The sequence below is a fragment of the Osmerus eperlanus genome, chromosome 19 (assembly GCF_963692335.1).
Source record: "Osmerus eperlanus chromosome 19, fOsmEpe2.1, whole genome shotgun sequence".
NCBI lineage: Eukaryota > Metazoa > Chordata > Actinopteri > Osmeriformes > Osmeridae > Osmerus > Osmerus eperlanus.
The window spans coordinates 3,277,649-3,303,791 of NC_085036.1; the positions used below are offsets into that span (position 1 = coordinate 3,277,649).

General features: G+C 41.6%; 1 protein-coding gene across 2 annotated transcripts in view; it reads left to right on the forward strand.

Moving 5' to 3' along the window:
- doc2b (double C2-like domains, beta) overlaps positions 1–26,143 on the forward strand; it is a 262,373-nt gene that overhangs the window by 108,876 nt on the left and 127,354 nt on the right. For both annotated transcript variants that reach the window (XM_062485089.1, XM_062485090.1), the window contains one exon: positions 15,099–15,173. In XM_062485089.1, the coding sequence (XP_062341073.1) occupies positions 15,099–15,173 (75 nt within the window). The remainder of the gene's footprint in view (positions 1–15,098; positions 15,174–26,143) is intronic.

The following is a 26,143-nucleotide window of genomic DNA, read 5'->3' on the forward strand; positions in this document are numbered from 1 at the left end:
CTTTCCCTGGTGAAGAACCCCCTTCACAACAGTTGGCCAGATCAGAGGTAGGCGTATCTGTGTCAAAGTCAAAAATTAAGAGAAGACTTCACCAGAGTAAATACAGAGGGTTCACCACAAGATGTAAACCATTGGTGAGTCTCAAAAACAGGAAGACCAGATTAGAGTTTGCCAAAAAACATCTAAAAGACCCTGTACAGTTCTGGAACAACATCCTATGGACAGATGAGACCAAGATCAACTTGTACCTGAATGATGGGAAGAGAAGAGTATGGAGAAGGGAAAGAACTGCTCATGATCCAAAGCATGCCACCTCATCAGTGAAGCATGGTGGAGGTAGTGTTATGGCGTGGGCATGTATGGCTGCCAATGGAACTGGTTCCCTTGTATTTATCGATGATGTGACTGCTGACAAAAGCAGTAGGATGAATTCTGAAGTGTTTCGGGCAATATTATCTGCTCAGATTCAGCCAAATGCTTCAGAACTCATAGGACGGCACTTCACAGTGCAGATGGACAATGACCCGAAGCATACTGCGAAAGCAACCAAAGAGTTTTTTAAGGCAAAGAAGTGGAATGTTCTGCAATGACCAAGTCAATCACCTGACCTAAATCCAATTGAGCATGCATTTCACTTGCTAAAGACAAAACTGAAGGGAAAATTCCCCAAGAACAAGCAGGAACTGAAGACAGTTGCAGTAGAGGCCTGGCAGAGCATCACCAGGGACGAAACCCAGCGTCTGGTGATGTCTATGGGTTCCAGACTTCAGGCTGTCATTGACTGCAAAGGATTTGCAACCAAGTATTAAAAGTGACAATTAGATTTATGATTATGTTATTTGTCCAATTATTTTTGGTCCCTTAAAAAGGGGGGGGCCACATATAAAATGTGTTGTAATTCCTACACCGTTCACCTGATTTGGATGTAAATACCCTGAAATTAAAGCTGAAAGTCTGCACTTAAAGCACATTTTGATTGTTTCATTTCAAATCCATTGTGGTGGTATACAGAGACAAAATGATGAAAATTGTGTCAATGTCCAAATACTTATGGACCTAACTGTATGTGTGTGTGTAACTGGGATTGAGTGGGAGTGAGTGTGTGAGTGTGATTGAGAGCCGTTAATGTGGATGATTGTGTGTAACAGTGTTTGTAGATGTGTGTGTGAGTATATGTAACTAGGAATGAGTGGATGTTTGTGTGTGTGTGTGTGTGTGTGTGTGTGTGTGTGAGGGGAAGAAAGAGAGAGAGACAGAAAGGGTGGGGGGTATTTTGGGAAGGAGAGACAAGACAAAACCAGAGAGGATGTTAATGTGTGTGTTTGTAGTGGGTGTAGGAGTGTGTGCGTGATGAAAATTAGTGTTTGTGTGTGTGTGATGAGAGACGTTAGTTTAAATGTGTGTAAAAGTGTTTGTGGATGCATGTGTATGTGTGTGTGTGTGTAACTGGGAATGTGTGTGTGTGTGTGTGTGTGAGAGGAGGAAAGAGAGACAGAAAGGGTGTTTTTTTTGGGAAGGAGAGACAAGACAAAGACAGAGAGGATGTGAATGTGTGTGTGTTTGTAGTGGGTGTGAATGTGTGTGTGATGAGAATGCGTGGGTGTGTGGGTGTAAGTGTGTGTGAGTGCGATGTGTGTTTTGTGGATGTATGTGTGTATGTGTGAGTCTATGGAACTGGGAGTGTGTGTGAGGGAGTGGGACAGAAAGGATGTGGATGTACCTGTTCGAGAGGGAGAGAAAAGATGTGTGTGTGTGTGTCTGAGAGGGAGAGAGAGAAAGAGTCTGTGAGAAATGAACCGCTGATGCTTCTGATTATATTAATCACAAGACTTCTCTGATCACTTGTAACTGTTTCTAGCCATCCGCAAATATCAATAGTACAGAGATATGTTCATTCACAACTTGCATGTCCTACAATTTTAGAATTTAAGAAACTCATGAAACATTGGAGTTGAGCTTTCCATTGGCTTACAAAACTGTTTTTTTATATGACTTTTGTCTAATATCTACTCATTCTGATACATAAGCATATTCACAAGCATTAAATTCTGGCCAATGATGTTATCTATCGCTATTCCAGCGACGCACGCAAATGTTATCTAATTGACAAAGTACTTTAACTCTCTTTCAACCAAGAGAATCTGCCGGCTTATAGAGCTAAACTCGCTCTGGAAGGGCATCAAATGTACACCCGTACAAATAACTCCTGCCCTTTGCTGCCTGTCGTAGACCCCACGACACGCGCAATATCAGATGTCTTCCTTTGATAAACTGTCTCAGGAGACCATCTATACCACATATTATTTCACACACTAAAATACACAACACGCCCAATATCAGATGTCTTCCTTTGATAAACTGTCTCAGGAGACCATCTATACCACATATTATTTCACACACTAAAATACACAACACGCCCAATATCAGATGTCTTCCTTTGATAAACTGTCTCAGGAAACCATCTTTACCACATAAAAAATGAAAGCACACTATATATATACACTAGCGCAAGCGCTGCGCTGTCAGTGCAAGCCAAATCAAGCCCATAGCAAAAGTTAGACAGACAAGGAACCAGCAGATTATAGTTGAACGTGACATAGCAGTACAAGACATACAAAATACATACAAACATACAATATGTTTGCATCAAACCTGGGTTTCAGTGCTCTGATAGTTTTATTACTTTAAATAAAAGAAATAGTTTTTTTTGAAGAAGAGATTGCACCAGTTTACCTGGCCTGCTGGGTGGGCTCACACCTCGGAAACGCACAGAATTAAGCAGATGTATATAAAAAACTCTGCTTACCTTATAAATTTGTTTGGCCAAGGCGTGTTCCGAGGTGCTCTCCTCCCACAGGCCCGTGGTGGATCTCTCAAACGTCTCCTGGTTGTAGCTCGGTCCATAATCATTAACCATCTTCATAATTACAACAGTATGATGTTTTTTCCACATCAAGACCCATGCAAAGTCACTCCAAACACAGGTTCGATTCCAGGCTCTGGCAAGAGTATTTAGCTCTAAACTGGTCAATATACACATCTGACCAAAGACCAGCTCGACCCTGTAATCACAGATTCTGACTGCCAAAGACCTTTAAATAGGCTGACCGAGTGAAACTAGCCTGGCTAACGTAGGTCGCTTTCTCAGGCAAATGACGAGGGAAACAGGATTGCTTAGAAAAATCCTAGATACTGGCTATCTTCAGCAGGCTCTTGTCTACAAAAAGCAGTCCTCCCTGACATTTTTGGAGTAAAATTGAGTGAAATACAGTCACTGCCAGTGAGCGAACCAAGTCTAACTCTGAGGCTAACGTCAAAACAATGCACTCTCACTCAAATTGCAAGTTTTCCACAAATCACAAAAATAATAGGACCATCTGGCTAAAAGCACAAATCTCTTGAGGCTGCCCTGCCCTTTTCGGTTGTAGAATTTACTGAACTGTAAATAAAATGGTGAACATGATGCAACCAAAACATGGCTGCCGCCTAAGCCTATGCGGTCTCCCTGGCGTCCGAACTCACTCCAATTACAAAGACTTTCACAACCGAAATCAAAATTCGGAGCCTACTGGTCTGTGGGGAATCGCTTTTTCTCCGAAAGGCTGCCCTCCTCAACCTTTTGGGTGAAGAATTCGCCGAGATGCAAAATGGTTCACTAATTATAAACACAAAGGGGAAAAGCTAGCTACTTTTCGAGTTTGGTTTTCCGTCACTTCAAACTCACGATGTAAAGGTCTAAAAGTGCTCAAACCTTCACCATAATTCAAGAGTAGTGTACTCTCACAAACCCAATCATTGATTCTATCTTAAAATGTGTAAAAAATAGGACTTACCGAACGTGGCTGCCTCCAACAAGGCCATCAGGCGACTCCAGTTGAAAACAACAATGGCCGCCATAAAATAATTTATATTCATTTAGTCATTTAGCAGACGTTCTTATCCAGAGCGACTTACAGTAAGTATTCGCAATGGCGAGCTGCGATTGGAAGCAAAATGAAACAGGAGCTAAAAACCGAGGGTGGGGGCTTGGTCAGCACACAATTATCAGAAAGCATGTGTGTGTATCGCCATGCTCGCTCGTGTGTCAAGGGGCAGGATGAGTGTGTGTACGCTGTGGAGCCATTCAATTGAATTCAATCATATATTGACATATCAAGGTGAAATAGCATATGGTACTTCAGAATGACGTCAACTTGAAGGCATTAACGTTACAAAAACCAGTCAAAAATATAGCTGCAAGCAGCGATGCGGGTTCCCCCTCAAAATGGCAAAATATTATAAACATGTACACTGTTGAAGATGGAGAGTTGGACAACAAGAGAGCAAAACTACTTCCTGTTTGGCCACAAACAATAGGCTGAATGGGGATTTGAACTCATGAGCATAAGGTCACAAGTCAGTCTGTCTATCCTCTCTGCTACACACCAACTATTGAACTTGTATGAGTAGAAAGGGCAGAGTATGAGCTTTGGTCAGCTTTGGGACAAAGGTTAAGAAACGGTTGACATTTCAAGGTAATATTGCATAGAATTGCGCAAGGTACATCAGAATGATGTCACATTGAAGCCAATAAGGTTTGAAAAACCATCAGTCAAAATTATATTTGATTTATTGACACAAAGATATTGAGGCAATGTGGACACTTACATAAATACACCCCTTTCAGACATTTTGTATTGCATTTCTCATTCCATTTCACCCTATATAAAGACACATCTGCCCGCACACTATCCCCATCCATGCTGTTTCCCTCTCTCCCAGCGCAGGTCATGCCAAAGCAGAAATGCTGCATCAGCCGCATGAGGTTTAGATCTAGTCCAAAAATTACCTCCCACAATCAATACATATCAACCGCAACATTGTTTTCAAACTTTCTCAAAGAAGACTTGAAAACCACAGTTATTCACTTTCACTTTGTCTGTTAATTCAGTGTTCTGCCAAGATTTCCGGGGTTCTCTAACAAGAGAAGTACTTCTAAACATCAGGACAACAACTCCTGTGGATTTGTTTCCCACTTTTCTGCTTCCAGCGGCAGATTTAGTGGGAATTCTAGCCAGTGCCGCGCTAGGCTTTGCTCATGCAGTGAAACGCCGTAGAAGGGGAAAGCGAGCGGGAGCGTTAGTTCGGTTTCGCAGACGTGGAATCCGAACAGTGCTTCCAAGTTTTTTTCCTCTCCAACGTACGTTCACTGTGCAATAAAATGGACGAACATCAACATTGGCTGGTGTGTAGATGTGACAGTGATTCTGCAACATTGTTCTCCGGATCTGGAATAATTTTTTATGAACTGTAAACCTTTTTACTCGCCACGAGAATTTGCGTCACTCATTTTGGTCGGCGTTTACATGGCACCGGGTCCACAGGTTAAAGAGGCCCAACGCATGCTCGCCGACCAGATTGAGTGTGGAGCGAGCAAACCTGGATTCCCTTGTTATCGTACTCGGCGACTTTAACAAAGGTAATCTCAGCCACAAACTCCCTAAATACAGACAATTCATCAAATGCCCAACCAGAGAAGAGAACACTCTGGATCACTGCTACACTACAGTCAGTAGAGCCTACCATGCCGTCCCTCGTGCAGCACTGGGTCACTGACCATACCATGGTCCATCTGATTCCTGCATAAAGGCAGAAATTAAAGCTCTGTAAACCTGTTGTGAGGACATCAGAACAGTGGACCAGTGAGGCTATGGAGGATCTGCGGGCGTGCTTGGACTGTACTGACTGGGATATGTTCACGACTGCTACCAATAGTCTGGATGAACTCAAAGAGGCTGTGACATCATACATCAGCTTCTGTGAGGACTGCTGTATTCCAACAAGCACCAGGGTGAATTTCAACAACAACAAGCCCTGGTTCTCAGCAGAGCTCAGAAGGTTGAGGTCAGAGAAGGAGGAAGCATTTCGGAGTGGGGATAGAGACAGATTCAAGGAGTCGAAGAACAGGTTTAGCAAGGCGGTGAGAGAGGCTAAACGACTGTACTCAGAGACTGAAGCGTCAGTTCTCTGCTAACGACTCTGCTTCTGTCTGGAGAGGGCTCAGGCAGATCACCAACTACAAGCCCAGAGCCCCCCACTCCACTAACGACTCCCGCCTGGCCAACGACCTGAATGAGTTCTACTGTAGATTTGAAAGACAATTGGACTGTCCTGAACTACCCCTTCCCACCCACGGGGCCTCCTCCCTCACCCCCTCTACAGTGACAACTCTCTCCATTCAGGAGGGTGAAGTTAACAGAATTTTCAAGAGGCAGTACCCCCGCAAAGCAGCTGGGCCGGACTCTGTCTCTCCTGCCACCCTCAAGCACTGCGCTGACCAGCTGTCTCCGCTGTTCACCTACATCTTTAACACCTCCCTGGAGACATGCCATGTGCCAGCCTGTCTCAAGTCCTCCACCATCATCCCTGTGCCCAAAAAGCCAAGGCCAACAGGACTCAATGACTACAGACCCGTCGCCCTGACCTCTGTGGTAATGAAGTCTTTTGAGCGCCTTGTGCTGGCACACCTCAAAGCCATCACAGACCCTTTCCTGGACCCACTGCAGTTTGCCTACAGAGCCAACAGATCTGTGGATGACGCCGTTAACATGGCCCTCCACTTCACCCTACAGCACCTGGACTCCCCAGCATCCTATGCCAGGATCCTGTTTGTGGACTTCAGCTCTGCCTTCAACACCATCATCCCTGCCCTGCTTCAGGACAAGCTCTCCCAGCTGAACGTGCCCGACTCCACCTGCAGGTGGATCACAGACTTCCTGTCTGACAGGAAGCAGTGCGTTAAGCTGGGAACACAAGTCTCTGACTCCCGGTCCATCAGCACCGGATCTCCTCAGGGCTGCGTCCTTTCCCCTCTGCTCTTCTCCCTGTACACCAACAGCTGCACCTCCAGTCATCCGTCTGTCAAACTTCTGAAGTTTGCGGACGACACCACTGGGCTCATCTCTGACGGGGATGAGTCTGACTATAGGTGGGAAGCTGACAACCTGGTGACCTGGTGTAGCCAGAACAACTTGGAGCTCAATGCTCTTAAGACAGTGGAGATGGTTGTGGACTTCAGGAAGAATACAGCCCCACTCACCCCCATCACCCTGTGCGACTCCCCAGTCAACACTGTGGAGTCCTTCCGCTTCCTGGGCACCATCCTCTCCCAGGACCTCAAGTGGGAACTGAACATCAGCTCCCTCACCAAAAAATCACAACAGAGGATGTACTTCCTACGGCAGCTGAAGAAATTCAACCTGCCAAAGACAATGATGGTGCACTTCTACACAGCCATCATTGAGTCCATCCTCACCTCTTCCATCACCATCTGGTACGCTGCTGCCACTGCCAAGGACAAGAGCAGACTGCAGCGTATCATCCGCACTGCTGAGAAGGTGATCGGCTGCAATCTGCCTACCCTCGAGGACCTGCACACCTCGAGAACCCTGAGGCGTGCGAGGAAGATCGTGGCCGACCCCTCCCACCCTGGTCACTCCCTGTTCCAGCTACTCCCCTCTGGCAGAAGGCTGCGGTCCATCAGGACCAAAACCTCACGCCATAAGAACAGTTTCTTTCCCTCTGCTACTGGCCTCTTCAACAAGGCCAAGGACTCCCATTGACATTCATTCACTTATTTAACTATTATAAGTCCATCTAATGGCAATTCAGTATGCATAAGCCACTTTATCTCAGTATCCGATTGCACTATGTTGACCATTCACGCTGCTCATTATTCTTATTTTTATATATATTTTATTTTATATTTAAATTGTTGTATTCTTAGATTGTTGTTCCATGTTTGTATAACATAAATGGCAAATAAACCGAATTCTGATTCTGATTTCTTCTTGAGTAGATCTCAAGAATAGCCTCATAGGCAACTGGCTAGGGTACAACCCCCGTCCAGCTCATTGTGAGTGTAGCCTCTGATGGTAAAATGGCCGACTCTCTTTTCCCATTAAACTACACGACATGCACACTCAGGGTGACCAACAAGATTATATTAACTAACAAACAATAACATTACAAACATCTAACTGAACGAACACAACAACTGAAATCCCTCGCATGGCCGTTGTAACCGAACTATTTTGACATGCCGCACTGCATGCTGGGTACTCAAGAGCGCTGACAGCTGATTATTTAGCTGTGCTCCGACTGCGTTATATGACGAGATGCTAGTGACGCGCTAAGGTCTCTGAGTCTCCTGCATTAACAAGTTCTGCTCGATTAGCAAGCTATTTTTACTAATGTTTTGTTAGCTATTGAATGGTAATGCAAGCTAGCTATAAACAATGTTAGTTAGCTTGGCTAAACTGGTTTTCATAGCAACAGAAATCAACAAATCAGATCACTCGAACTTTATTCAGAAAGGTGGGATCTGTATTTTTTACTCTACTCTTAACGCATGACTGTTTAACTTAATGTCTGCACCTCTCTGTCACCAACTCTCTGGAGTGGAGCGGAGCATCTGGCTAAAAGCACAATTCCCACATCTCCTAAAGGCTGCCCTCCTTAACCTTTTTCGTGTAGACCTAACTGTAAAATGGTGAACTTATGAACATGACGCGACCAAAACATGGCTGCCGCCTAAGCCTATGCGGTCTCCCTGGCGCATAGGCTTATTACAAAGACTTTCACTCCCCAAATCAAAATTCTGAGCCGACAGGTCTGTGGGGAATTGCTTTGTCTCCTAAAGGCTGCCCTCCTCGACCTTTTTGATGAACAATTCGCCGAGATGCAAAATGACTCACTAATTAAAAACAGAGGAAAAAAGCTAGAGCTACAGTAGCTACTTTTCGAGTTCGGTTTTCCGTCACTTCAGACTCACGATCTAAAGGTCTGAAAGTGCTAAAACCTTCACCATAATTGAAGAGTAGTGTACTTTCACGAAACCAATCATTGATTCTAGCTTAAAATGTGTAAAAATAGGACTTACCGAACGTGGCTGCCTCCAACACGATCAGGCGATTTCAGTTGAAAACAACAATGGCCGCCGAAAAATAATTTATATTCGTAACGGTTAGCTGCGATTGGAAGCGAAATGAAACAGGAGCTAAAAACAGAGGGTGGGGGCTTGGTCAGCACACAATTTCCAGAAAGGATGTGTGTGCGTCTCACCAAGCTTGCGCGTGTGTCAAGTAGGGTGACTACCTTTCCCGCTTTGCGCTGTATGGCACAGCATTTTCAATATGGGACGTGCGGGACAACGCAAAGCGCGACAGGTGGTCACCCTAGTGTCAAGGGGCAGGATGAGTCTGAGAATTTGGAGCACGCGCGCTGTGGAGCAATTCAATTGAATTCAATCATATATGAAAGGTGAAATTGCGCATGGTACATCAGAATGATGTCACCTTGAAGCCTATAAGGTTTGAAAAACCATCAGTCAAAATTATATTTGATTTATTGACACAAAGATATTGAGGCAATGTGGACACTAATGTTTACTAATGTTTTGTTAGCTATTGAATGGTAATGTCAGGTGGCTGAGCGGTTAGGCAATCGGGCTAATAATCTGAAGGTTGCCAGTTCGATTCCCGGCCGAGCCAAATGACGTTGTGTCCTTGGCACTCCACCGTGTCCAAGGCACTTCACCCTACTTGCCTCGGGGGGAATGTCCCTGTACTTACTGTAAGTCGCTCTGGATAAGAGTGTCTGCTAAATAACTAAATGTAAAATGTAAATGTAATGCAAGCTAGCTATAAACAATGTTGGTTAGCTTGGCTAAACTGGTTTTCATAGCAACAGAAATCAACAAATCAGATCAGTCGAACTTTATTCAGAAAGGGGGGATCTGTATTTTTTACTTTACTCTTAACGCATGACTATGTTTAACTTAATGTCTGCACCTCTCTGTCACCAACTGTCTCTGGAGTGGAGGGTGGGGGCTTCATATCCAACAAATAACACCCCTGAACTTTTAAAACAGATCTAATGGCCTACTACAATTGTAAATATACTATGGGTTCTTCTACAATTGGGCCTCAATACAATGTCATCTAATATTTTCTGCCCTAATAAGAAGAATACTAACAAAAACAATAGGTTTAATTAGGAACCCTAATTAATTAAGTGAAGGTCAAGGCTGAATAATAAGACCCCGGCTGGGCAGTCAATATTGAGCGATTATTGTCTCAATGTGTTTTCACTGCATGCAGAACTTCAGTGCCTCCAAGTTCCCCCAGTACTATATTGTTCATCTACTAACCTCTCTGATCTCAGCTAAATACTGATGTTGAAGAAGCACCGGCTTGTGTCATTTGGCTGCTTACAACGTTGACAAAAATTCCTTAGCAAAGGTAAGCATTAACTCAATACTTAGTACATCTGACTCCAGCTGGTTGTCAGAGAAGAAATAGTTATGCATGCCTTCAGTAGACAGCTCAGTCCAAGATCCAAACATGTCAGGGTTTGAGGGGTGACCTAGTGGTCACTGTGTTTCATGGCAGCGCTCAGCTGAAGCGCATCTTTCTGTCAGCAGCGTTCTCCTTCTCACCACCTGTTCCCTGTTGTGTGCTGATTACACCCCTTATAAATACCCTCTGTTTTCCCTCCTTCTTTGCTGAAGAGTTTTTGATGTGTAAAGACAAGTTCCATATCCTGCAATACATTCTTTTGTTCCAGCCACGTTGAACCGCTTCCCTACCCTTCCCTGGACATACTGGACTGCCTTCCCGATCTCGGACCCTGCCTTTCTCGACTACGTTTTTTGGATCACCCCTTTTTGAGTTACCTTCTACGGCGTGCTTTCTGTTTTGTTTCCAGAGCCTTGCTTGTGAGATTTCATTTGTCATTTAATAAACGTGCGGTTCCGCACTCCGCTTTTGGGTCCTCCTTGCAGCCAGCCGTGACGCAAACCAATTTAATCTGATTGAATTCTGCTCTAGAGATTTGCTCAGTATTTCATTTGTTCAACATAGACCTGACAATAACTTGATGCATGCTGCTGCATGTGGTGCCTTTTGTAGTCAATTGCACTATGACAGATCCTATCAATTCACATCTGTGTAGGGCCTCTGAAGGCACTCCCAGACAGACAAGATTCAACTCCAACAGCACAACATCAAAGACAACATCCATCTTGACCCTCAGAAACATCTGACTGAACTTGCGACTTTGTATAGGAGATGAGAAGCGGCGAATTGATGGGGGAAAGAGAGAGGGATAGAGCGCAGGGAGAGTAAGAGAGCCTAGAGTAGCAGCTCTATTAGAACCCCAGGCACAACAAATGATGGCTGAGAGCAATTTTCAGACCCTTTGTTTTTCCTTACAAAATATTATCCAGTGTTTCATTGTATAGTAGTTTTGGGTGAAGAGGAATATGGATGTGACACAAGATTTGTTTTTATTTTATCACACAAAGTGAACACAAGAGCTTTAGTATTCCACAAGAGAGTTGTCTTTCGGAAAACTCCAGTTGGCCACTTTACCCCAAAACTCAGGAGAATAGGAAATCGCTAATTACCATTGTTGTTGATTCTCTCTCTGAGAGTGTAAGGAATGTTCATCCCACACATGGCTGAACAAATCAGTTTGTGGATATAGGGTACTGTAGCTCGGATGCACAAATTATCTCTCACACAGACAGGAAAAAGCGACAGAAAATTGAGATGTAGAATTATCACAGTAGCAAAAACAAATACAAGCGAATAACCTTTGCTTTAAATAGCATCATATTTATTATTTGGCATATCCCTTTGCAATTTTTTACATGAAAAATGCCAGTAAAAAGGGGGGGGAAAGAGACTGGATGGAACCAAAGCAAATAAAGTAAAAAGTAATAAACCCCTCTCCTACCTTACCTGCCTACCCACTAGTAACCTAACCGAGCGCCGACCCACTAACCAAAACATGTGATTTAATTTTTTTTCCATAGATGCAAAAATGTCCCCAAAAAAATTTCACGTTATCATTATAGGGTGTTGTGAGGATTTTGAAGAACATTTTTCATTTTATCCGTTTTGGAATATGGCTGTAACATAACAATATGTGGAAAGGTAAAGCGCTGTGAATACTTTCCAGATGCCCTGTACAATATCTGTATCCAATTCTAAATAATGGTTACTGACTATTAAGAACTATCTCCTTCCCTACGCAATCACACAATATAGTAGTACTCATGATTACAGCCATCAATGGCTTCACCATTCAGAGCTTCATAACATGTTGTGTTCAATAACAGTGTAAAATTGAATAAAGTTTGTTATATTCGTTTGAATAAACCCTCTGAAAATACACTGTATGTATATTTGATGTATACTGTAAGGACCTAGATCTAGTTTGACAGAGCAGGACCCAAAATAATATCTGTATCACTGCTTTGTGAAAATTGGACTTGGACTTCTCCAGTGAATTGATATTGTAGTGTTGTGTATGATAATGAAGCTGTATTTTCCTTTTTTGTTTTCCATGGCTGTATATGTATTGATGGTGATTGATAGCTCCTGATGCACTGAGGAAGGCAATCGTAATGTATTGTAATTCATTAGTGTCCATTTGCAAAGCCCTCCATGGTTGATGGACGTGTAAAAAGCCCACTGCCCCAACACAAATTATTGCGTCCTTGCTGATAGTTATTTTCTTATTATAAGGATGCAGTGCCATCCTTGTTAACTGTCTATGCAGTCAAGGTTATTAGATTAGCAACCCTGCAACACTTAGTCTAACCCAGTAAGCCAGGGATATTCAATTACAAATTCAGTTGGGCCATTCAGTTGAAAAACATGTTTTATTAAGGTTACGGTTTATTCATTGTTTCTCTTTGGTCAGTTTGCACAGCAAAAGGTGAATAAAAAAAACAATAAAAGAGCTAAATGAACAGAATCTGAGGTAGCCCCTACTTTTTCCACTTACAAAAGAAGAAAAAAATGACCTAGGCACCTCTTGCCTAGGCCTACCTAGGCTACATATCTGACATATCTGATCACAAGGGCATAAAACAAAATAGTGCAAAGTAGGCTATTAGTAATAACATTAAGTTTCCTTTTGAAACAAAATAAACACCTTGCTCACATTTGACCCAGGAACATTTCAAAATGCATAAAATAAAAAGTGCACAGTATTCACAACTATAACTAACACATGAATACAAGGTGTACTACAGCACCATATGTGTGATTAGGCATGCCTTTTGGTTGGTAGTGGTTGCGCTTGGCAAGTCGGAGGCCGAGCGTTCGAATCCCGTGAGTGGCGAACTACCTTGTCAGACGGAGCGTGGCTACGGCTCTTACAGACCCGTCGCATAGGATACAGTTACCCTGCTGACTTAGTGGGAGAAGTTACATTTTTAGTTTTAAACGAGAACAGTGACTTTAGGCTCGTAAGTTGTCAATGCAATCCCAAGGCATTGGTGGAGAGTACGCTCAGTCGGCGCAACGAAAGTTGCTTTTTATGGAGTTCATGTGTGAAAAACTTGACTCACGTGTATGTTGATCCAAACATACTGAGAATGACAATCGCTACTTTCTTAATGTTAGGGAACTGATGTACGTTGACATCAGTCCAAAACCACTTTCTTTGCTCTGGCGGATAAGTCCCCTTCTATTGCAACACTGAACAGGTCTCTGGCAAAAAATTTCAGCTCTCTGGGCAGAACAAGTCCATCCAATCGACCAAAAAGTGCTTTTTCAACCTCGCAATGAAATCTGTGATTTGTGCGGGGGATGAGATGCATTTGCGTGTGAGTGTTAGAAAATGCAGCATTCGGCCTGTGCTCAAATCAGTTGCGAAAAGGTCCAGTTTAACTTGTAATGCGCGCATCTGTTGCACAAGGTCGATGACAGTTTTGTCTCTGCCTTGTAGTCCCAAATTGAGATCATTCAGGTGTTTGAATATGTCGCTCAGAAAGCAGGCATCGGCCATGAAGTTGTCGTCCAGTATGCGACTCAAGTGCGTTTTTGCCTGTTTTTACTTGCTGCGGAGGAGGAGGAAAGTTATGATCTCCTCTCTGAGACCACAGAAACGCTCCAGTGCTTTGCCTTTGGACAGCCACCTCACGTCACAGTGTTTCCGCTATGTTGATTTTTCCGTGGCGGCCCGCCACGGCAAAATTTCTGCCGCCACGGTATCAGAAATAGGGCTGTACAAAATTTTAGGCAGTCTATCAGCAGTGATTGTTAGAAAGCGTATCGGAGGATTGCACGGACGCGCTTCACAGCGCAGTTGAGATTGCGTGTGTGCGTCCTTGAGAACTGTAGAGCTAAGTCGTATAACTTATGTTGTCAGTTAATTTAAGGATTGTATTAGTCTATAGTTCTTGCTAATTTTAATTAAGTTAACTGGTGATTTTCGTTGTTTGTAGGCTATTCTTCCCCTGCTAGCGAAATTGCACATGTCGATTCGATAGCGATTGCTGCCCTTGCTCACGTTTGCATTTTAGGTGCAATATTATGCTGAAGTAGTTTTAATGAATAAATAGTGGGTATATTGTTATTATTAGCTACATAATGCTTATCAAGATCAAATGAAGCAGACAGCGTAAATGCTTCCTAGTGGCCCCTTAATCGATAGGCTAGGCTACTGACCATTTACAATAAGTTACGTCAGTTATTAATTGGCAGCATTTAGAACATACTTTATGACTGTAAGGTGTCATTAAGTAGACTAACTTTATTTCTTGAGGGGAAATAGGACAAAAATATGTGCAATATTACATTAGCTATTAGACTATTACATTAACCTGCTCCGAAATATAGGCTTAGGGTTAGCACTTTGTTTCGGCCGGGGGGGGGGGGGGGGGGTCTGTACTACTGTATGAATTTACGTAGGAATGTATGTTTTTGGTGGGACCTCGGGCTGGGCCACTCAGAGGTTGCTTCCGGGCCGCATGTGGCCCGCGGGCTGCCAAATGAATAGCCCTGCAGTAAGCAATACAAATGTTGCAGCTCGTTTGGTAAAAAGAAAGTATTTTCTTTCTCTCCGATTGTTATGCTCTCATCTCACTCTTGGGTTGACTCAGGAATTGTGAACTTTCTGTGTAGTCAAACAAATTAAATTGTCTGCAGTTGATTTTTTCCTGCAGAAGATCCCCCCCCCCTCCTTCTTATGTCTTCATATGAAGTGGTGCTTTGGCTGTAAACATTATTATTTAAACTTCCTCTAACGTGTTTCGTCCACAGGGGCTGAAACCAATGGATCATAATGGGCTCTCAGATCCTTATGTCAAACTGCATCTGCTGCCTGGGGCCAGTAAGGTACGTAGCTGTCTTTGCACTTCTAACATGAATTCTGCTAATACAGTGGCCATTATTTTATGGATGTTACTAACTTGACAATTTATTGTGGAAAGGTGGCTCCACCTTGATCACACCTGTCATTTCATGCTTGGGATGGTATAGATTGGACATTATGACAAGTCATTTAGAGTTATACAGTGATTGATTCATATGAAGGACATCACTATTGAGCCATTATTCATTCCCACACAATGTCTACGGTCATAAGACACCATACTGGAAGTCCAATAGATGCTGATTGGGTACAAAGAAAACACATTTGTCCAGTCATTCAAGCTATTTAGTTTAGACAAGCCTCATCTCCCATTCCATGTGGTGAGGGGCCTCATATCATTCATCAAAACCCCAGAGTAGTCTTTCAGCCTGAATTATGGACTTAAGGACTTGAAAATCCTTTAATCAAATCCATGCAGTGTCAAACCTGCGTCCTTCGAACACCCCCCCCACCTGCATTTGCCCATGAGTGCTACCAAAGACAGAGATGTCGCAGGACAAGTAGAAGAAATATTATCAGGGAACATTGACTAGTTTGAGTCTAATTCTGCTACCAAAGTTGAAAATTATAAATTATTTTCTGTAGGTGTGTGTGTCGGTTGTCAAGAGGAAACTAATCAGCAGGGTCTTTGTTCCTGGTGATGTTCATGTTAGGTGACTCCGAGAAAATTAGGTGTTGGTCCTGATGGACCGCAGTCTCCTGCCGGAAGGGAGTGGCTGAATTCTTCCTGAAGTCCACAACAATCTCCACTGTCTTAAGAGCATTGAGCTCCAAGTTTTTCTGGCTGCACAAGGTCACCAGATTGTCAGCTTTCCACCTGTAGTCAGACTCATCGCCACCAGAGATGAGCCCAATGAGGGTGGTGTCATCCGCAAACTTCAGGAGTTTGATGGACTGATGAGAAGAGCAGAGGGGAAAGGATGCAGCTCTGAGGAGATCCGGTGCTGATGGACCGGGATTCAGAGATGTGTGTTCCGAGCTTGACGCACTGCTTCCTGTCAGACAGGAATTATGTGATCCACCTGCAGGTGGAGTCCGGCACGTTCAGCTGGGAGAGCTTGTCCTGAAGCAAAGCCGGGATGATGGTGTTGAAAGCAAAGCTGAAGTCCGCAAACAGAATCCTAGCGTAGGATAGTGGGGAATCCAGGTACTGGAGGGTGAAGTGGAGGGCCATGTTTACTGCGCCGTCTACAGACCTGTTGGCTCTGTAGGCAAACTGCAGGGGGTCCAGAAGAGGGTCTGTGAAGGATTTGAGGTGTGCCAGCACCAGGCGCTCATAAGACTTCATTACCACAGAGGTCAGGGCAACGGATCTGTAGTCATTAAAGGAGTCATTGACTGCAAAACCGAGTTTACCGTATTTTTTTGAAATAAAGCCGCGGCTTGTACCCCGATTTTACCGTTTTCTTGTGGTTGTACGGCTTATATTTCGAAGAGGCTTATAGTGGCTTCCTCCCAAGATCTCTACAGACCCTGCACCTAATTTAATGCTCAACAATTGGCTTATTACTTGAAAGAGGAATTATTTCTACTTTGTCGTCTCAGTTACACTATCAGGGCTTAGAAATACAGTGACTTGCTAAAGTAGGCCAATGGCTAGTAGAACATAACATTTCATAATAATTTCAGTGAATCAAACATCTGCAAGACCAAGTGAAATGTTATATACAGCTAGCAAACTAACGCTAGCATCGCTAACAACATTGGCTAATTCTACTTCGGTAGTGTAACCGAGCTCTTTGTAGGTTCGTTTTAGATATTGTCCACACGACCATATAAAATAATAAGACACGGACACGGTCTCTTTTTACAACTTGTATTTTCCCACTGTTATTCTTGACATCGCCATTCGAACAGCCCAGAGCCATATAAAAAGAGAGTTTCGACACATGATCACGTGGTTCAAGTAGCTCGCTGTAGTTAAAAAAAAAACAATGCTGTCAACCTGTTTGAGATCCGGTGCTGATGGACAGGGATTCAGAGATGTGTGTTCCGAGCTTGACGCACTGCTTCCTGTCAGACAGGAATTCTGTGATCCACCTGCAGGTGGAGTCCGGCACGTTCAGCTGGGAGAGCTTGTCCTGAAGCAAAGCCGGGATGATGGTGTTGAAAGCAAAGCTGAAGTCCGCAAACAGAATCCTAGCGTAGGATAGTGGGGAATCCAGGTACTGGAGGGTGAAGTGGAGGGCCATGTTTACTGCGCCGTCTACAGACCTGTTGGCTCTGTAGGCAAACTGCAGGGGGTCCAGAAGAGGGTCTGTGAAGGATTTGAGGTGTGCCAGCACCAGGCGCTCATAAGACTTCATTACCACAGAGGTCAGGGCAACGGATCTGTAGTCATTAAAGGAGTCATTGACTGCAAAACCGAGTTTACCGTATTTTTTTAAAATAAAGCTGCGGCTTGTACCCCGATTTTACAGTTTTCTTGTGGTTGTACGGCTTATATTTCGAAGAGGCTTATAGTGGCTTCCTCCCAAGATCTCTACAGACCCTGCACCTAATTTAATGCTCAACAATTGGCTTATTACTTGAAAGAGGAATTATTTCTACTTTGTCGTCTCAGTTACACTATCAGGGCTTAGAAATACAGTGACTTGCTAAAGTAGGCCAATGGCTAGTAGAACATAACATTTCATAATAATTTCAGTGAATCAAACATCTGCAAGACCAAGTGAAATGTTATATACAGCTAGCAAACTAACGCTAGCATCGCTAACAACATTGGCTAATTCTACTTCGGTAGTGTAACCGAGCTCTTTGTAGGTTCGTTTTAGATATTGTCCACACGACCATATAAAATAATAAGACACGGACACGGTCTCTTTTTACAACTTGTATTTTCCCACTGTTATTCTTGACATCGCCATTCGAACAGCCCAGAGCCATATAAAAAGAGAGTTTCGACACATGATCACGTGGTTCAAGTAGCTCGCTGTAGTTAAAAAAAAAACAATGCTGTCAACCTGTTTGAGATCCGGTGCTGATGGACAGGGATTCAGAGATATGTGTTCCGAGCTTGACGCACTGCTTCCTGTCAGACAGGAATTCTGTGATCCACCTGCAGGTGGAGTCCGGCACGTTCAGCTGGGAGAGCTTGTCCTGAAGCAAAGCCGGGATGATGGTGTTGAAAGCAAAGCTGAAGTCCGCAAACAGAATCCTAGCGTAGGATAGTGGGGAATCCAGGTACTGGATGGTGAAGTGGAGGGCCATGTTTACTGCGCCGTAGTTCGCTGTAGTTCCAAAAAAAACAATGCTGTCAACCTGTTTGAATGGTTTTCAAATACCCTGGCTAACGGAAGTCGCATTCTCAGGCTAATGACGAATGAAACAGGCTCGGTTAACCTTTGTGTTATCTTCGGGTCATTCTGACCCATCAGTCAGTGTGACCCACCGTCGTATTGCGACAACTTTACCGCATACAAAAACAAAGTGAAGCATTTTCTTTTAACTGTCGGGGTGTCTCAGACCCCCCACATCGCGAAGGTTAAAATAAAATGCTTTTTATTGGGTTTTGTATTGGGCAAAGTTGTCGCAACACAACGATGGTTCGTTGTGAACCTTCGGGTCATGTGACCCGAAGGCAGCACAAGGGTTAAAAAAATTCTGGCTATCTTCAGCAGGCTCGTATCTACAAAAAGCAGTCCTCCCTGACGTTTTTGGTGTAGAATGGAGTGAAATACAACATTGTGAACACACTCACTGCCAGTGAGTGACCCGAGTCTGACTGAGGCTAACGTCAAAACAGTGTAACGGGGGACCAAGACAAGGCTGCCGCCTAAGACTATGCGGGCGACGCATTCTCACTCAAATTTCAAGACTTTCGTGACCCAAATCAAGATGCGACAGATCAATGGGGAATCGCTTTCTCTCTTAAAGGCTGTCCTCCTTGACCTTTTTGATGCAGAATTCACTGAGATGAAATGATCAACTTCACCGAAACACAGAAGAAAAAATCTAGCTAGCTACTTTAAAATCAGTTAAATAGACATAAATGGCACATAACATGGCATTTTATTTTGTTTGAGGTTTAACTTGTCCAGTGAGGCAAGTACATTTCTCTTCCACTTGCCCTACAAGAAAAATCCACTTGTGGATCCACCTGGACAAGCGGACAAGAGCCTTAATGTCGAGCCCTCAAATGGGACTTTTTTATTCATCAGCCCACTTACAATTGACTACGTTAACAACATTTATATTTGTAGTACTTGATGGAAGTTGAATCTAATCTAGATAGCAATCACGCCTGGGCCCCGTTCGTTGTAAGGGTTGAAGCTAAGTTAATCAATTGTCCCTTTAGCCCGTTAACATTAGCGAGATGAGTGAGAACAGCAAATATCGGTTCGTCAACGGCTGATCTGCATCCAAATCATGTGGTTAATTTCAATCAGGCTAAACTTATCAGGGAAATTGCACGTGCACGTCCTACTTCAAAAGGCAGGTAAGGTCGATCACCAAAACCGTGATTTTCTAACGGTATGATGGCGGAAAAGACGAAAGAGAGAGCGGTGATAGGCTATTCTCGCCATCCGAGCAAACTATTATAATGAGTGTCTACGAAGACAATAAGCATATTACCATGGCTAAGTCAAACACCGCCGCTGCCAGAGCAAGACGCAGCTTGGCAAAAAATTGCCGATAAGCTATAAATGCGAAAGTTTTGGGGAAATGTATAGGCTCATCTTAAGTGCCTCCCAAGTTACCCCAATCAGATCACATTTCTTTAAATGTGCCTGCTGGCAGTAGGCTTAATGGAAATTAATAATCAAATGAGATCTTGCAAGCGAAAATAATTATCTCAACTCTTTCAGAATAAGTAGGCTAGATAAAAACAAGGCCAAAGAGTATCTAATTGATACGAATTCATAGACACTTATGAGGATATATGTAGGCTACTGAGCTTATATCATGTACTATATATGTGTATATGCATGTAGTCCTATGTGTAAATCCCTCTTTGATTTCATTGACTGGGACATGGCCAGGGAATCTAATGAATTGATTCATCAACTGGTTAAGCGCCAAGTACACTTTTCTTACAGCAACGCATGCTGCGGCTTTGCCAATGTTTTCTGCATCGCCTATACCGGGGGTACTCAATAGGCGGACTCCGGTCCAGATCCGGACCCAGACACAATACAATTTGGACCGAAGACAAAATCAACATTCTAATATAGTCATGATCCAAGCGAGTTTTCATTGGTGCAGGATTTTGTGCTATAGCTTATATTTTTTTTCCTACTAGATGTGGTTTCTATCTTCCGTGTCCAATCCAAAGGTCCAATCAGGAGCTGTAATAACTGTGGGCCACGCAGGTTGTGTGTGTCATTCGCAACAACGCAGGCTAACGATTTGGTAACGGTACCCGTTTCTTCCTTAGCGAAAATCATGGCGTGACAAAACCCATCAAAAAGCGAAAAGTTGATTCAGAAAATCGCAAATTTCAGACAGAGTGGACTGACAAGTATGTATTTGTGCTGCCGGTGGGGAGCACCGGCAGCACACCGGCGCAAGCTTATCCAGCTACACTTACGTTAGCCTGCTCTGGAGCAGGTTAGTGCTAATTGATATGTTACTATGGTGATTTATCGAAAGTTGCTTCCACGAACCAAAAAGAGGGGCGTTTTTTATCTTAGCCTGAAAATTAGCTCGCTAAACCGCTTAGCGAGCTACGACGAATACCCCCCAGCAACTGCTCAATTTAAGACAAGGAGTTTGGTAAATAGAACTGAATATGCAAGGCAACCAATTGCATTCAATAAAACATTTTATTATACAATATGTCCAGTGAGAGGGTCAAGTTTGTTTTTAGTGAGTGGACCTGCAATTCCTGTCGAGCGTTGAGAGCTAGCTGGACGATAGGGGACCCCTTAATCTGCAATTCATCGTTGCTAGCGCTAATCAGATGTAATAACTAGGCTAATATAACTTTGTATGCCAACGAACAAGAACTAATTTGACAGACCATAAACCAACTGACTTATAGTTATGATACACGTGCTCTCTAGCTAGCTTCAGTAAAAGTGTTGCTTACGTTAGATACTAGACCTACAGTCTAGCTCTAACTGCATTTAGAATCTAACAAGCTCTTACGATAAACTTTATTTAAAGCTGGCTCAATGAAATACTACTAATAACAATTGATATGTGGTGGTAGAAATATGAAAAAATGCTGGATTTTCATCAATTTACCAGCTAACTTGCTTCGGAGACACTGAAAATGAATGGGGTTGAACGGTGGAAAATACAATGTTTCGAACTATAGGTCGCATGTGACACACTTTACTTCCGCATTCTTCGATAACATTTGAGGTTTACTTTTGAATACTGTATAGTAGCCTGTGTAGTGCACTTTCAGTTCATGAAGTATACTTCCTAAAGTACCTCCAAGTATACTTTAGATTACTTTGAAGTGCACTTTCAATTAACGTACTTCAAGAAGTAAACTTAATAAATGTCCATTTACGATGATTTACTAATATATTTAAATGTTTAGGAGCCCCTTAAACGCCGCCGATCTTGCGTCACTTGACGAGACCGGGGGCCTCGCCAAGTGACACTGCAGATTATTAGCTGAAAGAAACTTTAACACTATTTACCGCCTTGCATCATGGGAATTGACCAGCCAATGAGCCACGCTATCTTCATTTTTTCATGTCGTTATTTCGTTCTTCAGTCAGTTTGACAGTATAACCTTCAAATGCATAATGCAACCCTTCTGTCTGCTTCTTTCTCAAGTAGCGTTTTCGTTTTTTCCATTAATACTCCAATTGATAATTATTAGTATAAGATTATAGGGCTTCAGAATGTTTTGGCAGTAATTAAGGTTACAGCTTCAGTACCAAAAAAGATTCAATGTGCAATGCATAATAGATTTTCATAGACATGAATAATTAGAATGAGATGGATCTAAAAAATGTAACCTGTAATGTACTTTAAAACTATTTTGACTGTTTTTTCTGTATAATAATAGAAAACGTACATCCTGCTCCAGAAGAAATGTATACCATTTTCTGTTTCTAAGCATACTTCTTAAAAGTATATCAAAAGTGAACTATTTTCAAAGCATACTTAAAAGTACATCAAAAGTGAACTATTTTCTAAGTATACTTCTTACAAAAGTGAACTATTTTCAAAGCATACTTAAAAGTATATCAAAAGTGAACTATTTTCTAAGTATACTTCTTAAAAGTATATCAAAAGTGAACTATTTTCTAAGCATGCTTCTTAAAAGTATATCAAAAGTGAACTAAAAGTGTACTATCCATATTTTAGTATACTTATAGTATACTTTAATATACTTATTTTTTCATCACACATTCTACCTCCCTTACAAAAAAGAAGTATATTAAAGTATATTCTAAGTATACAAAATATGGATAGTACACTTTTAGTTCACTTTTGATTTTAAGTATGCTTTGAAAATAGTTTATTTTTTATATACTTTTAAGAAGTATACTTAGAAAATAGTTCACGTTTTTTATGCTTTGAAAATAGTTCACTTTTGATATACTTTTAAGTATGCTTTGAAAATAGTTTACTTTTAAGTATGCTTTGAAAATAGTTTACTTTTGATATACTTTAAAAGTATGCTTTGAAAATAGTTGGGTGTGCTTTGCCTTCGGCAAAGGCACAACCTTTGTTCTCTCACATATATATTTATTGGGTGTGCTTTGCCTTCGGCAAGGGCACAACCTTTGTTCTCTCACATATATATTTATTCTTTATTTATTCTCTTTATTATTTTCTTTTCCCACCCCTAAGGATCTGTCAATATTTGGACTACATAGACATCGTAGGTGTGAAAAGTTTAATCTTGGTAGCGATTGAGTTGCTAGTATTTTTATTTATGTTCTGTTGCATAGTTTAAGTTTAAATTAAGTTTTTGTGGTGATAAGTGAAGCTAACAGTTGCTAACTTGCTAGCCAAAGTCACTGATGCTACTAACGTCTAGGCTAGCTATAGTTAGCTAGGCTAACTATAGCTTTACTGCAAGGAAGCTGCAGAAACGCCACAAGCAAAGAGGCCAGGGTGATAACTATTTAGTATTTACTCATTTTACCTTTTGATATGAAACACAATTGTGAAGTATAATGTACAATATAAGCTGATATAGGAAATACATCTACTTTTGGAAACAATTGTCTACTATTTCACTGAAGCAATAGTATCATGACATTAGCCTCTGTTGCCTGGGCAAAACATACTACAGCGGTCTATGATGCATCTGTTTTCAATCGTTAAAATAAACATTCCTCACAAATACGTTTCCGTTGTAGGATTTGTTGTGACATTAGATGACAAGTAAACGATTTGTTGGTGAAATTATAACTACCTGTGGTTTCAAACCAGTGTAGCTCACTGCAACGCTGTAGCCTACGCGAGACACACTAGTTAGTACTGTAGCAAACAAAAACATCTCCACAGCTGTTTAGGAAGTCAAACGGTGACAGAAACATGTTCGGCACTCCCCTTACTTAATCAAAAGTCTTTCAATAGGTGAAACTATTTGACTACAAACCTGAACTTCATTGCCACAGACTAAACTTTGTCAATCTGTTCATGAAAATACCAAGACGCAGTAGTCTAGTACTGTACTATAGTAGTACAATTTACCGGGGCAGCTTCTCCACACAGGGCTATAGCCTATCCTTATAAGTCTATGGCTATATCGCATTTTGCGTTGTTACTGACAATGATCGCTACCAGTGAGCTTTTTATGAATGAGCGATTTTACACTAAATAAATGTCAAGCTTATTCACGTTTTTGGGGGCATATTTTCAGTTAGCAGATGGTACTGTTTGAATCGCAATTCCATCTGAGCTATTGCCGGTAACGTTGTTGTTAGAATAATCTTCAAAGGGGGTTCTTTATTAATGAATGAATGCAATATGAGTAGGCTAAATGCCTGAAAATATCACAAAAAGGGAAAAACTTAAAAAGACTTTTAAGTCATAGAGATTAGGTACATTTTTACACCGGTCTGCCAAATTTAGGCTGCTCACCATTCCCTCTTGCAGGGGAAATGAGAAGACAACTAATTAATTAAAGTATTTTTAGTTGTAAGCAGCAAAAAAAAAAATGCTTTTAAATCTATGTAATCTTTATAAATAACAAGTATGCATTTTATATAAAATATACAGAAATGTCAGTTAAGAAATGTCATTAAAAACTGACCCCTCGGCAACCAAGCAAGCACACCCTACAATTTCCCCAGAAATTGTACCGTCTCTAGTTTACTTTTGATATACCTTTAAGAAGTATACTTAGAAAATAGTTCACTTTTGATATACTTTTAAGAAGCATGCTTAGAAACAGAAAATGGTATACATTTCTTCTGGAGGAGGATGTACGTTTTCTATTATTATACAGCAAAAACAGTCAAAATACTTTAAAAGTACATAACAGGTAAAACATTTTAGAATCCATCTTGTATATTCTAATTATTCATGTCTATGAAAATCTATTATGCATTGCACATTGAATCTTTTTTGGTACTGAAGCTGTAACCTTAATTACTGCCAAAACATTCTGAAGCCCTATAATCTTATACTAATAATTATCAATTGGAGTATTAATGGAAAAAAACGAAAAAGCTACTTGAAAAAGAAGCAGACAGAAGGGTTGCATTATGCATTTGAAGGTTATACTGTCAAACTGACTGAAGAACGAAATAACGACGTTGAAAAAATGAAGATAGCGTGGCTCATTGGCTGGTCAATTCCCATGATGCAAGGCGGTAAATAGTTTTAAAATGTGCTGATAAGTTTGCCGTTTGTTCGAAATACAAATGTAACTTCATGAATTTCGTTTTTTAAATGTGTCTGCTTAGAATGTAGTGTTTTGTTGCGTGGTCATTGTTATGGTGGTTTACCATTGTAACCATGAGTTAAATGACTGTTACGTTTCATAAGAAGAGCTGGATTCCTTTAATGCTTGCGTAGTGAATAGCTTCTTTCAGCTAAGAATCTGCAGTGGAACTTTGTAAGGGTCCCCGTTCTCGCTAAGTGACTTATAATCTGAGGCGTTTGAGGGGCTCCTAAACATTATAATATATTAGTAACTAATAGTAAAATTACATTTATTAAGTTTGCTTCTTGAAGTACTTACTTCATTAATTGAAAGTGCACTTGAAAGTATTGCAAAGTATACTTTGAGGCTCTTTAGGAAGTATACTTATGAACTGAAAGTGCACTACACAGGCTACTTTACAGTATTCAAAATCAAACCTCAAATGTTATCGAAGAATGCGGAAGTAAAGTGTGTCACATGCGACCTATAGTTCCAAACATTGTATTTTCCACCGTTCAACCCCATTCATTTTCAGTGTCTCCGAAGCAAGTTAGCTGGTAAATTCCAAGGTATACTTTTAAGTACTTTAGGAAGTATACTTTATGAACTGAAAGTGCACTACACAGGCTACTTTACAGTATTCAAAAGTAAACCTTGAAATACACTATAAGTGTACTTTAAAGTGTACTAAATGACCTAAAAAGTGGACCAATTCAGTTTACTTAGTACAAAAATAATATATAAATAAGTACAAAAATAGTATATAAATAAGTACACTGCTAGTATACTTTAAGTAACATGATAATAGTATACTTCTTTTTTGTAAGGGTTAGTTTATTGGCTATGGGGCTAACACGTGAATTCATGTTCCTGACTGTGTTTCATTCGAATAAATAACCCGTGTTGTCATGTAAATCTACAATTCACGATGCATGTTTGTCCAGATCTTTGTCAGGTTATTTTTTATCAGTTAGCAAGATAGCTGACTGCAGCTGAGTTGAATCACGATAGTTTGGTTGCTAAACTCATCACAAAAGATTGATTCCAACAAACGTGAGTAGACCCCGGAGTCTGACTGGAATTTTTCTCTGGACATTCGCTTATATATTTACTTTCCATTATTTTGTGATATTTTGTCATTGG